The sequence below is a fragment of the Vespa velutina genome, chromosome 13, assembly GCF_912470025.1.
Source record: "Vespa velutina chromosome 13, iVesVel2.1, whole genome shotgun sequence".
Lineage (NCBI taxonomy): Eukaryota > Metazoa > Arthropoda > Insecta > Hymenoptera > Vespidae > Vespa > Vespa velutina.
In genome coordinates this window covers 783768-796495 of record NC_062200.1, presented here as the reverse complement: position 1 = coordinate 796495, position 12728 = coordinate 783768, and the positions used below count along the sequence as shown (strand labels likewise).

The following is a 12728-nucleotide window of genomic DNA, read 5'->3' as shown; positions in this document are numbered from 1 at the left end:
AAAAAAAAAAAAAAATGAATACAACAAATCTGCAGATTTTTAATTACAATTTTTTATACTTTTCTCCTATAGTATCTGATCTTAATTTTTAAAATATACAATTCTATGTTCAAGTATTTTTGAAATATTTTATAACTTAGTATATAAGAGAATATCATTTGTTTGGAATAACATTATTAACTTTTAAAATAGAGTTTGGAACAAGTATTAATCATCGATGTAAATATTTTATAAATTTTCAATTATAATCCATCTTTTTATATATACAATTACTTTATGATACTATAGAAATTTTATAATGTAAAAATTCATGAACATGATACTTTTAATAATTTTTAATATTCTTTCTCTAGCAAGGTAAAATTTTTTTTTTTTTTCGTATATCAAATCATTCGATAATAAAATAATGTTAATAAAACTTATAACTTGATTAATTCCGTTAGATATAAAAATTGATTACTGTTTTCTTACGTTATTGTACTGATTTAAAAAAAAAAAAAAAAGCTTAAGAAATTACTTTTTAAAAAATACTTTAAAAGAAGCTTTTAAAAAATACTATGAATGAATTCTAGCAATATTGAAAGATAATTATAATGTTCATTCAATAAATAACCGATAATAATGACCAATGTTCCAAAATATATGACAAGTATCTGAAATGTTAGTGTAAAGTAGATTATATGCAAGGATCGAGTCTTCGAACGAATTTTAATGGTATACCAATGTGAAGCAATTTATCAGGTGATCTTTTTCTCAAATCCGAAATGTAATAATTTAATGCTAGCCAACATATCTCAGATAATTTAGGTATTGTTAACCAAACAGCATAAATAGCATCTGTTCTTGCTGCCTGCAATAAACATTTTAGAAAATGATAAAATGACAAAATCTTTAATATAATATTACTTGTGCAAGAATGATAAAATGATACTTACTTTATCACGGTGCATGCTTACACCACCAAAAGTATACATACGACCTTGAGGAGTTAAAGCAGCAGAATGAAAGAATAAGGGACGTGGGAGTTTACATTTTCTTAAGCAAGTCCATTGCATTTCACTCAAGTCTAGTCTCCAAACATCGGAAAAGACAAAAGTACCATTCGTACCTCCAGAAATAACAACATAAGTTACACCGGTCTTTTCATCCATATATTGGACTATGCCATGACAGCGTCTAGGAGCAGGAATTGTATTATCTTCGCTATCGCCCTGAGTATTTAAAATCGTCCATTTTCTTTTTTCCAGATTAAAAGTTGGTATTTCCTTGAAATCCATATATATATATATATATATATAATGTATATATATTTAGTATTTGTAAGAAGTATTATAGTATTCGCACAAAAAATACTTACTGCTAGACTAAAAGCTTCGGAATCAGTACCTCCACCTATAACATAAATATTCTTTCCATCAAATCCAAGCTCGTGCCTATATCGTCCCATTGGTTCTGACAAATCCTTTCCAGTACAAATGTATACCTTTTCCCACAGTCCAGTTTTAAAATTAAATCTGTGAATATCGCAAGTATATTCTCGGCCAGTTGTACCACCAATGGTATAAAGATATGGCTCGTGAAATAGCAGAGCTTGTCCGTATTGTGGCTTTGGCATGTCACCCTTTGCTGGCACTATCGTTGTTTTGCCATCATCGACGTTGCACACGTAAAGCTGATTGTTACAGCTGTCACCAAAGGGTACACCTGTTCCACCATAAACTATCAATGCATTGCCCTTCAAGATCACTGCGTTAGATGCTAGTTCATCTGGCAAATTTTCTCGTCCAGGTAAACGTTTCCATTGATTCGTGGCCAAATTAAATTTCCAAATTTCTTTGAAGAGTGGCTTACTAGAGAGCCATATGCGATCATTTCTCATGTCACGATCATAATCGGCGATGCATGGATTAAATCCGCCATAGGAATAAAGATTTTTATGATCGCACACTATTCTGTGTCCGCTTCTTGCTTTTGGCCGTTCCAGGCATCGTGAGCGATGCCTCACAATGACAAACGGTTTAAATACATACATTTTATCGTTGCTTCATAACTTTCCTAAAGAACGAACGGTTAGGTTTACGAAGTTTGTTGTTAAATTCTCAAAAAGTAAACACTTAAAAATAAATTGGCGCAACAAATTTATAATTAACGTTTTCTACGTGCCTCTCAACATACAGACTAATCAAACAATGATATTTCTTTAATTTCATTTAATGATAACAGAGTTTGTACACAATCACGTAAGTACGTGGCTATACGTTTAACGTTGGTTACGACAGAGGGAAGCAATAATGGCGTCTAGCAAGAGAAATTTTTTTCTATTTCCTTCGACTTCTCTTTTCACGAATCTTTTGTTACTTTTTCACTGCGTTTGTCCGTTCTACTCGTAATATTCCCTATCGAACACGATTATTCCTTTCTTAATTGTACAAAGTTAATGATACAAACATTTTCGCCGGAGATCTAACCATATATGGAACGGACGAATCTATATAAATCTTATCTACGAAATATTTTTCAATCTCTTTCAAATAGATTTTCTAATCGTCAAATTCTATACTATATTTCACGAAGTAAAGCCAATGTAGAAGTGGTTGCAAGAAAACGTATGAGAAACAAATGACCACCTGAAAAAGTTGAATTTTTGTTTTTTCTTTTGTATGTTTTTATATTTTTTCTTTTTCTTTTTTTTGTTTTTTTTTTTTTTTTTTTTTTTTTTTTTTTTTTTGTATTGAATTGTATTTGCGACTGCGCGTCATCGATCAGCTGAGTGATTTACAGCTGGTTATATAGAATGCAGCTGTGCTAAGTTTGATATATTCGTTTTGCACTTCGTAACTTCCTTCTAGAATGAATCTAATTAAGCGTTAATTGCGCCTTTGCATATTCCAATTTGCATACTCCATTCTTGCTTGTAAACATGCCGATCCTTTGCAACGAATTTATTCAATAGAACTTTTAAATAAATAATATTTTTGATACATAACATTGATAAATATTATTACGTGAAAAAAATATTATTCTTTTATTTATTGCCACATAAAAACACTTTCATGCTGAAAAATACAACTTCAATCTGAGATAATTAGCACAATCAAATATTACGAAGAAATGTATATAAAGTATATATATTTTGTAATTAAAATCAATTATTTGGTTAAAAATAATAAATATAAAATACTTGTATATTATACATTATTTTTATAAAAATCAAATCATTAGTTCGTTTCCACGCTAACTATGAAATAAAACTCCCAGCATTGCATTTCTTCATAGTTTTTTCCTACAGGAGAAAAATTTCTTTTTATATTTATTAATATTATTATATTATTACTATTACTATATAATATACAACAGTAGTATGCAACATTATTCTCCGCTTGTGCCTTGTAATTCATATATTGTCCATATCTGTCGCTGAAGTCGCAAAGGTTTCATTCTATATATATATATCTTTTTAGAATGACGCCATCTATAATATAAAGTGGAGCTTTGTTGAAGTTTATTTCTAACCTAACTAAAACGCATGATCGAATCTTGAGATATAAACGTGTAAAATTATAAAGAATAAAATAGTTGGAATAAGGAAATGAGTGATGTCGAATTACAAGAGGAAGAAAGAGAAGTGCTACTTTCTATTTATGAGGGTGATCCAGCATTTAATCAGTTAACACCCACTACCTTCCAATACAAGGTTCGATATATTGCAAAAGTTTCATTTTCACTTGAAAAACAAATTTTTCTCACGTCGAATCATCACATTATTTGTACTCTTGTGAATATTAATTAAAAACTCGAGAATTAATTTATGTAAAATTAGACCTCAGCAACTTTTGACATTTTGCCAAGTTTTTTTTTTTTTTTTTTTTTTTTGGAAAAAAAAAAAAGAAAATGTCACTTTTAATGTAAATATTTGCGTCTAAATATATTTTTATATACAGTATGGAGAAGATAATGACATGAAGTCATTCCTATTGGAAATTTCATGGAGTGCGACATATCCATCTGAAAGGCCAAACATCAATATGAATACATTTTACAATAAGCACATGTAAGTGAGTTGACAAGGTCATCTGATTTTTTTCGTATTCTATGGTTTTGATTAAAGGTAAATAATTGGAATATATAGTGTGCAAGAAGTAAAGGATGAATTAGTGAAACAATTAGAAGCAGAAGCAGATCAATGGTTAGGTAGTGCCATGACATATACGTTGTTCCAGTATGTTCAAGAGCATCTTACAGAATTATTATCTATGCAACCAGATTCTATTGCAGAAATAAATTCACAAACCAGTAAACTTAAAATATCAAATGAGAATCAACAGGTAGATGAAAAAAAATATGTATTTAATATTCTGTTATATTGTAACAAAGAAATATATAAGAATTAAAAATTTCTTTATCGTAAAGGCGGAAGAAGCTGTAAAAAGGCCAAAGAAAGAACAACTAAGCAAAGCTCAAAAACGTAGACAATGGAATAAAGCAGATGGAAAAGGAGAGAGACCACGAGGGTGGGATTGGGTCGATATAGTGAAACATTTATCACAAACTGGTCCAAAACAGGAACAAGAGTCTTAGTTCAAATTTTCTAAGACTTTACTGTACAGATTTAAAAAAAGGTGTGTCATATTTTTATAAAATGCTAGAAATAAAGTTTTCTCTCTCTTTCTCTTTCTCTCTCTCTCTCTCTCTCTCTCTCTCTCTCTCTCTCTCTTGACTGATCTTATAGTTATTTCTGGGATTTTTTCCATACACATCTCCATGAATTCATGGGTAAAAGATTAATCTTCAAATTCCATCCTAAAAATATTCAATGTATTTTATATAAACATTATTCTACTATTTATTATCATTACGTACCTTTGTCATCTAAATGTTTTACAAAAGTTTGATACTCTTTTTCAATAATAGTATTTGTATCATAAAAGGTAGTTTCTATGGATGAAAAAGAGCTATGATATTTCTTAGAAAGAAGATATATACGTATTAAAGGAAATGAAGGTTTACATGTTTCAGTCGTTAATAACAATTCCTAAAAGGAGACATATAAGTAGTCAATAAGTTAAGGAAAAAAAATGAAAGGACAATAGTGAACAATCAAAAAAACTTACAATTGGAAGTCGTTGTGTCATACTTGTTAATATGCCACATAGGCAAGCATGAAAGTATGCTTTTAATATTTCATTCTGTTCTATGTTTTTTTTTAGTACCACAAAAATAATTTTTTCCTTAATATCCACAAATATTAAATATTCTTTATGTTGAAAATCTTTTAGAAAATCTTCCAATGTATTATTGGCATTTCTTTTAAAGATATATGAAAGTGATACTCCTAATTTTATATGAAAACCACATATATCTTTTGCTAGAAAAAAGAATAAAATTGGTATTGAAATTGTCTTAGATATTATTAGAATAAAAATGGGAATTATTCTTACTAGGTTTCCCCAAAAGGAAAACAGATTCTTTTTTATTAATTTCTGCCGCATCAAGAACGGTCTCATGAATAAGATAATATTTAACTAACAAAGCAAGACGATCTTCATTTAATGTGTTTAACCGTAAAGCTTTAACTGCTGAATAATTGGCATATAAATGCACTGCCACCAAGAAGACATATAATTCCAATAAATATCTGTAAAGAAAAAATTCATACAAGACAGTAATAAATAATTTGTAGAAGAGTAAATCAATAAAATTACCGTCCATCATAAATGTACGACAGTATGAAAATTCCAACAAAAGATGCAACAAGATTAACACAGGTTTCTTGACTTCCATCTTTAGCTGATACATCTGCCAAATTGTTTTGTAAGGCCTAACATAAAATATAACACGTTAATAACAAATAATGTCTTTCAATGATATTTATATGGGAAATAAATTAATATTTTGCAGGAAACCTGATGTTGCGTTAATGCAGCTCTGGTTGCACCACCGGCTACACCAACAATAGACTTCATTGCGGTTGAAGCACACAATATGGCCATTGAATGAGCTGAGAAATAAGGTATTAGTAATTCCATGCCCATTGCCACATCATTAAGAATATCCGCAAACAATCTCCATTTTTTACATTGTCCATCTAGGTCAGTCCTAATAGATCAGAATGTTTATAATAGAAAGAACAAGTTACACCCGTAGATTGATAATATTTAAGATTTGTCATGTTGACATCGATTACAAGATAAAACTTATTAACAGTTTTTATGAGCGGTTCACATAGTAAAACATTTATATAGCTTACCCGTTCCACCATGCAAAAATTATGCGTCCGACCATACCAGTTCCATCTTTTAAAATCCAAGTTATTGCTGCAGCTAAAGGTGTCGCAGTAGATTCTCCAACACCTACTCCTTGCATAATTGAATGAGTTGTGAGAGTACCCATTATGGTACTTGCAAATGCCTATTACATTATTACAATTTTTCTTAAATTAAATTCTATTTTTTTAAACATATAACGACAAATAGAACTCGTTCGCTCGTCTATTCTTTTACATAAGAATTCTAACCTGCACTGTATCCCATATTTGATAAGGAATGTAATCAGGATGAACACTGTCAGGAAATCCTTGAGGTAAAAAAACGTCTTTGATAATCGACAAAATTCGAGATAATAAGGGCTTTGCATTTTTCGAGCCAGTTTGTAAATTAATTATCGACGAGCGATCTAACCTCATAAAGACAATTATATATTAGAGATATGATAAATGTTATTTATTAAAGATATTTTTCATAAAAAAAAGTAATTCACCTTTTGATCTAACATATATATTATCTTCCTCGTTGCCGTATATTTCACTAAATAAAATTTGGTCCTGCATTGCTAATAAAAAAAATAACATTTATCGGTATTCACGAGTTTACGTTTGCAAGCACGTTTTTATAAAATAGTAGATGTTTATTCGTTATTAAATTATTTATTATTATATTGTTTATTACACTCGTTATTACTTAATATACCTACGTATAAATTAATTAATGTAATATATTTTTGAATTTCTATTATTGTTTATTTTATTTCTAATCACATTATTATATCATATTATTCATAAAAAATTGAGTATTTAATTTGATTCGACTGAAATTAGCCGATAATAATAATTGCTATAAGAAGGAGGGGGGGGGGGAAACAAAAAAAAAACAAAAAGAAATTATTAAAAAAGTAAATATGGATTTTTGTGAGTGATCGTAAAATTTGCAGGTTATCTTTTTTACAAAATTTTCTAATCGCATGAATAATGATATAATTCGAAAATATATTACGTGTAAATTATAATGAACGAAAATGAGATACACAATATATTGGTACGTATTCAGGAAATTGAAAGATTGCAGGCAGAACTTCGAAACTTATTACCGCGTGTGAACAATCGCATGCATATTGAAAAACCTATAGAAAGTTCAAATTTAGAAAGAGAATCATCATCGACTATCCGTTTTCCATCTCTCTTAACATTTTCTGATATAAATGAGAATTCAAATGTTAAAAAAAATGATCGCAACTTCAAAGATATTCGTTCGTCGATGATGAATATGAAAGAACAATCTGTAAAAAATATTGCAGCTTCTAAAAGAGCATCCTTAAATACTATTAACGATTCTTTCGCAAAATTGTATTGTACCAGTAACAAGGAACTTCCGAATATATCAGAAAGTTCCGTTAAAACTTGGTCAAGAAATTTTAAATCTTCTCATTCGAGATCTGCTTTGAACAATAAGAAAACGTCTCAGGTTTCAACGATATCCGATAAGATTGCTAATAATATTTCAAAAGTTCAAGATCCTAAGAAATCCGAGAAGCAGAAGATAAATCACCATTCCAAACTAGGTAATATAAATAAGAACAAAAAAAGTGAAAATGAGGAGATATTGTCGGGAAATAAAAAGAAATCAAATTTATCGTCAGATAATTCCAGTGAGTTACGATATTTACATTATGTAATATTGCAAATTTTTATAATAGCCATGGAATTCACCATACACTCCTATCCGCAGACATCGGATGTGCGGGAACACGTGGAAAAATTCGAATACAATCAACGAATGTTCGTGTGTCAGGGAACTCAGACCGAACGAAAAAGAAATAACAATCTTACAACGAAAGAAAGAAATTTTAAATACGACGTTTTTGGGAAAATATTGAAACGTTTAGGTTATTGCATTTTGGACGATCAAACTATATCATTTATTGATCGTTACTCGAATGATAAAACAACATATAGTGCTCTACGTAAAGTGAAGAGGTCGCCTTTTATCGTTAACGAAGTATCGAAGACCGACGAAATTCTTCCTTCCATTAATAATGTAATTATTTGTAAAGATTTTCCAACGAATGATGTTGGTGGTTCAAACTTGGACGATAATATGTTTACCATTTGTAAGATTATCAAAAAATTCAATGGGATTGATAAATTATCGAAGATCTTTAATATGTCCTTGAAGGAAAAAGGTTTCTCTGAAATCTTACGACGTAACAGTCGATTAACTAAAACAGGAGATAATTTAAACGATCAACTGTACTTAACTCTCGATAGGAATTTACGATTGGAATCGCTCGAGGCGATTGAAACGAAATCGTCTCGTAAGAAGAGACATCCTTTTAAATTTCTTCGTAAAATTTGTATCTGTATAAATATCTGAAGAAAATGATATTTCGAAGTGTGCGATTGATTTGCTGATTGATTAAAAAAAAAAAAACAAAATAAGTAGATAAAAATCAATCAAAATTTTTGGAGCCGGTTGATAAGTTTGAAAGCGCCATCTAAAAAGGCGATGACCGTGCGAACTACAAGAGGATATTCCCCCCTGATGATAGGCTATATTGATGCACCCGTGTACGTATGGAAAACTTGTATGCATAATTGCATACAGGTATATGCAATGCTTTGTTACAAAAAGTATATATTTATTTCATCCTGAGAAATGTGTTTTTTATAGAAAAATAATTAAAACTCTTGTATAAAATTGATCAAATTGAAACAAAGCGTGTCGTCGATAAATTCTTTGAAAAAATTCATAACGTTGTCTGTAAAAAGAAAAATAAAAAGCAAAAGAAAGAAAAGAAAAAAAAAAAAAGAAAGAAAGAAAATAATTTAAGAAAAAGATCGAAATATGAATCGAGAAAATGAACGGATTGATTAATTCAATTTCAATTTCTTTTAGGTAGGCATTAGATTGAAATTGAATATAGAAATTGAAATGAAGAGGATATAGTTGAATGCACTGGAATAGCGCGAATAAACGATCGAGACGAGAAGTTAGAGGTTCGAATCCAGCGTCGTTATCCCCTCCGTTCGTTCAGACCCTCTCGTTTTGCAGTCAACGACTCCACGGATGGTGGTGCTGCACTTGCGTGCACACTCGTGGATCGAGGACTACGACGGCGTTGTGCATACAGAGACGCAATAGAAAGGTGCAAGCTATTTCTCAGAGTCCATAGAACGACATAAAGGCGAGCTGATGTACGACGATCGATCGATAAGTCGAATTTAGAAGAGATTACGTAACAACGTTAGAATTTACAGAACCAATTCGCCGATCGACTTTTAGCTTACGAATGCATTTAATTTAAAATTCCGCATAAAGCTTTACAATTTAACTGATTTACCTGATAATAATAATAAGGTAGTAGCCGTAAATGGTATTCGACAATTCGCATGCCGTTTGCGTGTATTACCTGGACGTATTCCAAACTTAGAATTCCACGAATGTTCACGCATCGTGGAATTAACTTGATTTCTCTTTATTACAGACACTAGTTGCTACTCCATAACACTAGGGAGTTATTGGTAATGTAGCAAGATCAGACATATACAGGTACACGGGCATACACTTGTTAAGAGGATCGTTATACAAAAAGAAGAAAGAAAAATAATGGAGACTGGCTAGGGACCAACTAAAGACCGCGTAGTACTTATCCGTATACTTAGCAAGATCGTTTTCTTTCAACACTCAGCCTCGATTCTTTATATCCTGTCCTCCTTCATCCGGTCAATCTCCATTTCAGGAAGAAGACGCCTCAGAAGTATTACCTCTTTTGAAAAAATATCGATAGAAATAGCGATGGTCGTTTAAAATGGGGGATAAAAAAAAAAAAAAATAAAGGAAGAAAAAAGAAAAAAAAAAAGAAAAAAAAAAAGAAAAAAAAAGATCAGAAAGGAATTTCAATCCCCTTTTACCTACGACATACATACTTACATACTTTTCTCTCGTCATCCTGTTTTCCTCTTTCCTCTCGTTACCTTTTGTCTCCTTGTCGGTCTTCTTCCTACGTATATCCTCCCCACCCTGATATATCCCACGATCCCTCTCTGTCTCTGGCACTTCCTGTGTTCCGCCACGTTCACCTGTCCGCCGGCACACCGTCACCACATCGCTACCACACCACCTGCCTTCGTAAAAGCACCTAGGTGCAAGGCACAAGGCGAACGTAGCTAAGCTATGTCCTAGGGAGTAGAGACTTTAGTTTCGTGGTATATCAGTTCTCGTATCGCCTACCAACAACAAGTGTGTGACTCTCCTTGTGTGCAACAGAGGCTTAACTTATTCTACACCTCTCTATCTCTCTGGAAACTCAACGCAGTCAATGTTAAGCTACCGTTGACTTCGGTCACTCATCGCGAGTTTTCCCTTTCGTCGAAGATAACTACTCGTACTATTCAAAGACCAATCATATATATTTTGGTAATATCTCATCTCTCTCTCTCTCTCACTCACTCGCTTTCTTTACTTCTAAATATATTCGGGCACATGCAATCGTGAATACCAAACGTGCTTTTATTGGCTTAAACCACTTGTTGCGCCTCTCGAGAGCCTCGGTACATATACATACTTTGTGTTGCTTTCCTGACGTTCGATAACAGTAAGGTTGTGATCCAACGACAATTTTCCTCGACAAGTGGTAAGTTTATTCGTTGATACTTTAGCTAATATCTAAGCAATCATGATTGCATTGTTGAGATATATTGAATCTACGGATTTTTATTATTATTATTATTATTATTATTATTATTATTATGTTGTTGTTGTTGTTGTTGTTGTGTTTGTAGGAATTGGAGAACGTTGGATTTATTATCAAACGAGATATTTATCATTCAACTTTTCTGTGTTTCCTCACAACGAAAATCATAGACTCGCTTTAGGATGACATCCGATTATCTTGTTCGGTAAGTCAATCTTTTCATAATTCGTTATTCACATTTTGAAGTTTGATCATCGCGTTAAATATTTATCCGTTAAATATTTTCATCAAGAAAACTTTCGATTGCATTATCAACGATAGCAGAGAGAGAGAGAGAGAGAGAGAGAGAAAGAGAGAGGAATACTGAGACTATAATCAGAAAATCTCCGAGGAGTCGAACGATTCGATTTGAAACACAAATTCAATGGATTGATATTCGTGTCAGGTAGAAAAGCTATCGGATCAATGGACACCTTGTAAATGTGTAAGCGAACACCGGATCAGTCTTCGCGTACACGCACGTTAAAGTTTCCTTCTTTTGAATTTGGATACCGATACTGGATACTAATCGATACGGACGCGTAGACCGTAGATAAAATTATAAATAAAATTCTCAAGTTTACTAAGAAGAGAGAGAGAGAGAGAGAGAGATGTTGTCAGACTAATGTAAGATGAATCAGAATAGATAAGAACATCGTATTTATTTTTATTTCTGGCTATATTTGAAACATCTTTTTTGAAATAGTTCTGCATTTGTGACTTTAGATTGTAAATGCGATAACCTTAAGATCATTGCGGAATAATTCCTTGATAATATCGTTCGTTACCTTCATTTCGTTACAAGTAGCAAACATAATTAAAAATGATAACGGGAAGGAGGGCAAACATTGAATGCAATTAATGGTAGCTGGTGTTATCTCAAGTTTGTTGTATTGTACATATGATGCATAAGAATCGTATGAGACGACTTTTGAACTTCGTTCTTTACGATGCAGATAATGCTGATGGTTATTATTAGTATTATTATTATTATTATTATTATTATTGTTATTATTATTGTTATTATTAAATTCAAGACTAGTAAGATTCTATAAAAGGAAAGCCTAAAGAGGTCACACGTACCTATTTACACACGCCCACGAAACTGTTTACCTATCTAGCAAAGCAGCCTCGCGGCGGCTACCATAAACGCGACCGGCCACGTTATTGCCGTTTATCTATTTCTGTCTCTTAATACATTGCTTACGTACCTTTGGAATTTGCTGGTAAATACATAAAGAAGCAAAAGGATTCTGTGGCCGAGCAAAGACCAAAATAATACATTATCTTTTGGACTTTTGGAGAAAAAAAATTTGACGTTTCCTTCCGATAGATGTACTTTCATACGTCTTTTTTAATTTAATTTTAATTTGAAAATACGCGGGCAATAACTTCTACAGAATTTTCTTTTTTTTTTTTTTTAACATTATATTAACGATATTTATAGAGATCTTCCTTTTTTTCTTTCTTTCTTTATCGACATTGATTTTTTTTTCTTCCAAAAGTCAACGTAAAACGTAATGAATCTATCGAGTAAAAATTTAAAACATAAAGAAAACGAAAAAAAAGGACAGAAGGAAATCCCAAAAAAAGGAATGATAAAAAATTCTTGAGAAAAGTTGAGAAACAATAAGATGGTAAAGGAGAAAAAGAAGAAGAAGAAGAAGAAGAAGAAAAAGAAGAGACTTCCTCAGCGTCTGACATTTGCTTGCCATTTGTTTCCT

The 12728-nt window shown here is 31.5% G+C and overlaps 4 protein-coding genes across 14 annotated transcripts in view; 2 read left to right on the top strand and 2 right to left on the bottom strand.

Annotated features, from left to right (window-relative positions):
- Positions 1-57: 57 nt before the first annotated feature.
- On the bottom strand, positions 58-2574 carry LOC124953908 (kelch domain-containing protein 10 homolog). 2 transcript variants are annotated; one of them, XM_047505966.1, is made up of 4 exons: positions 2164-2574; positions 1358-2055; positions 936-1265; positions 58-850 (listed from the first exon to the last, which is right to left on the bottom strand). In XM_047505966.1, exons 2-4 carry the CDS (start codon positions 2030-2032, stop codon positions 677-679), a joined length of 1179 nt encoding a protein of 392 aa, XP_047361922.1. In that variant the 5' UTR covers positions 2033-2055; positions 2164-2574; the 3' UTR covers positions 58-676. The 2 variants fall into 2 exon arrangements, with proteins under 2 accessions (XP_047361922.1, XP_047361921.1); XM_047505965.1 differs by having other exon boundaries at positions 1358-2573.
- Positions 2575-3458: 884 nt separating this feature from the next.
- On the top strand, positions 3459-6938 carry LOC124953916 (RWD domain-containing protein 4). 5 transcript variants are annotated; one of them, XR_007102368.1, is made up of 7 exons: positions 3459-3694; positions 3942-4051; positions 4130-4325; positions 4411-4619; positions 5442-5811; positions 5899-6010; positions 6090-6938. XR_007102368.1 is itself a non-coding variant. In XM_047505982.1 (5 exons), the coding sequence occupies exons 1-4, from the start codon at positions 3590-3592 to the stop codon at positions 4576-4578; spliced, it is 579 nt and encodes a 192-aa protein (XP_047361938.1). In that variant the 5' UTR covers positions 3460-3589; the 3' UTR covers positions 4579-4619; positions 5899-6938. The 5 variants fall into 5 exon arrangements, 1 of the variants encoding a protein (XP_047361938.1); XR_007102366.1 differs by having other exon boundaries at positions 5788-5811; positions 5899-6938; XR_007102365.1 differs by having other exon boundaries at positions 5899-6938.
- On the bottom strand, positions 4327-8490 carry LOC124953903 (RUS family member 1). 5 transcript variants are annotated; one of them, XM_047505948.1, is made up of 10 exons: positions 7363-8490; positions 6757-6828; positions 6515-6672; positions 6248-6408; positions 5904-6096; positions 5703-5818; positions 5439-5635; positions 5112-5365; positions 4861-5032; positions 4327-4800 (listed from the first exon to the last, which is right to left on the bottom strand). In XM_047505948.1, the coding sequence occupies exons 1-10, from the start codon at positions 7379-7381 to the stop codon at positions 4730-4732; spliced, it is 1413 nt and encodes a 470-aa protein (XP_047361904.1). In that variant the 5' UTR covers positions 7382-8490; the 3' UTR covers positions 4327-4729. The 5 variants fall into 5 exon arrangements, with proteins under 5 accessions (XP_047361904.1, XP_047361907.1, XP_047361908.1 ...); XM_047505951.1 differs by having other exon boundaries at positions 7939-8488; XM_047505952.1 differs by having other exon boundaries at positions 7982-8488.
- The window catches only part of LOC124953904 (TNF receptor-associated factor 4), a 27784-nt gene continuing 20954 nt past the window's right edge, over positions 5899-12728 (top strand). The window contains exons 1-4 of one of the 2 annotated variants that reach the window (XM_047505956.1): positions 7781-7920; positions 8001-9629; positions 9757-10905; positions 11054-11170. The gene's annotated coding sequence lies outside the window, so the exon portion shown is untranslated. Of the gene's footprint in view, positions 6011-7780; positions 7921-8000; positions 9630-9756; positions 10906-11053; positions 11171-12728 lie in introns of those variants that run through there. The other variant, XM_047505957.1, reaches the window with a different exon arrangement.

What these genes read in the sequence shown, in the direction of transcription:
- LOC124953908 (XM_047505966.1), bottom strand. Translation starts at nt 2,032, where the DNA reads ATGTATGTATTTAAACCGTTTGTCATTGTGAGGCATCGCTCACGATGC. An exon ending in CCGAAGCTTTTAGTCTAGCA is followed by an intron (nt 1,266 to 1,357) that starts GTAAGTATTTTT and finishes ATGGATTTCAAG; the next exon opens with GAAATACCAACTTTTAATCT. An exon ending in TAAGCATGCACCGTGATAAA is followed by an intron (nt 851 to 935) that starts GTAAGTATCATT and finishes TGTTTATTGCAG; the next exon opens with GCAGCAAGAACAGATGCTAT.
- LOC124953916 (XM_047505982.1), top strand. Translation starts at nt 3,590, where the DNA reads ATGAGTGATGTCGAATTACAAGAGGAAGAAAGAGAAGTGCTACTTTCT. An exon ending in CCACTACCTTCCAATACAAG is followed by an intron (nt 3,695 to 3,941) that starts GTTCGATATATT and finishes TTTTATATACAG; the next exon opens with TATGGAGAAGATAATGACAT. An exon ending in TATCAAATGAGAATCAACAG is followed by an intron (nt 4,326 to 4,410) that starts GTAGATGAAAAA and finishes TTTATCGTAAAG; the next exon opens with GCGGAAGAAGCTGTAAAAAG.
- LOC124953903 (XM_047505948.1), bottom strand. An exon ending in AAATATGGGATACAGTGCAG is followed by an intron (nt 6,409 to 6,514) that starts GTTAGAATTCTT and finishes ATAATGTAATAG; the next exon opens with GCATTTGCAAGTACCATAAT. An exon ending in CTGCATTAACGCAACATCAG is followed by an intron (nt 5,819 to 5,903) that starts GTTTCCTGCAAA and finishes ATTTTATGTTAG; the next exon opens with GCCTTACAAAACAATTTGGC.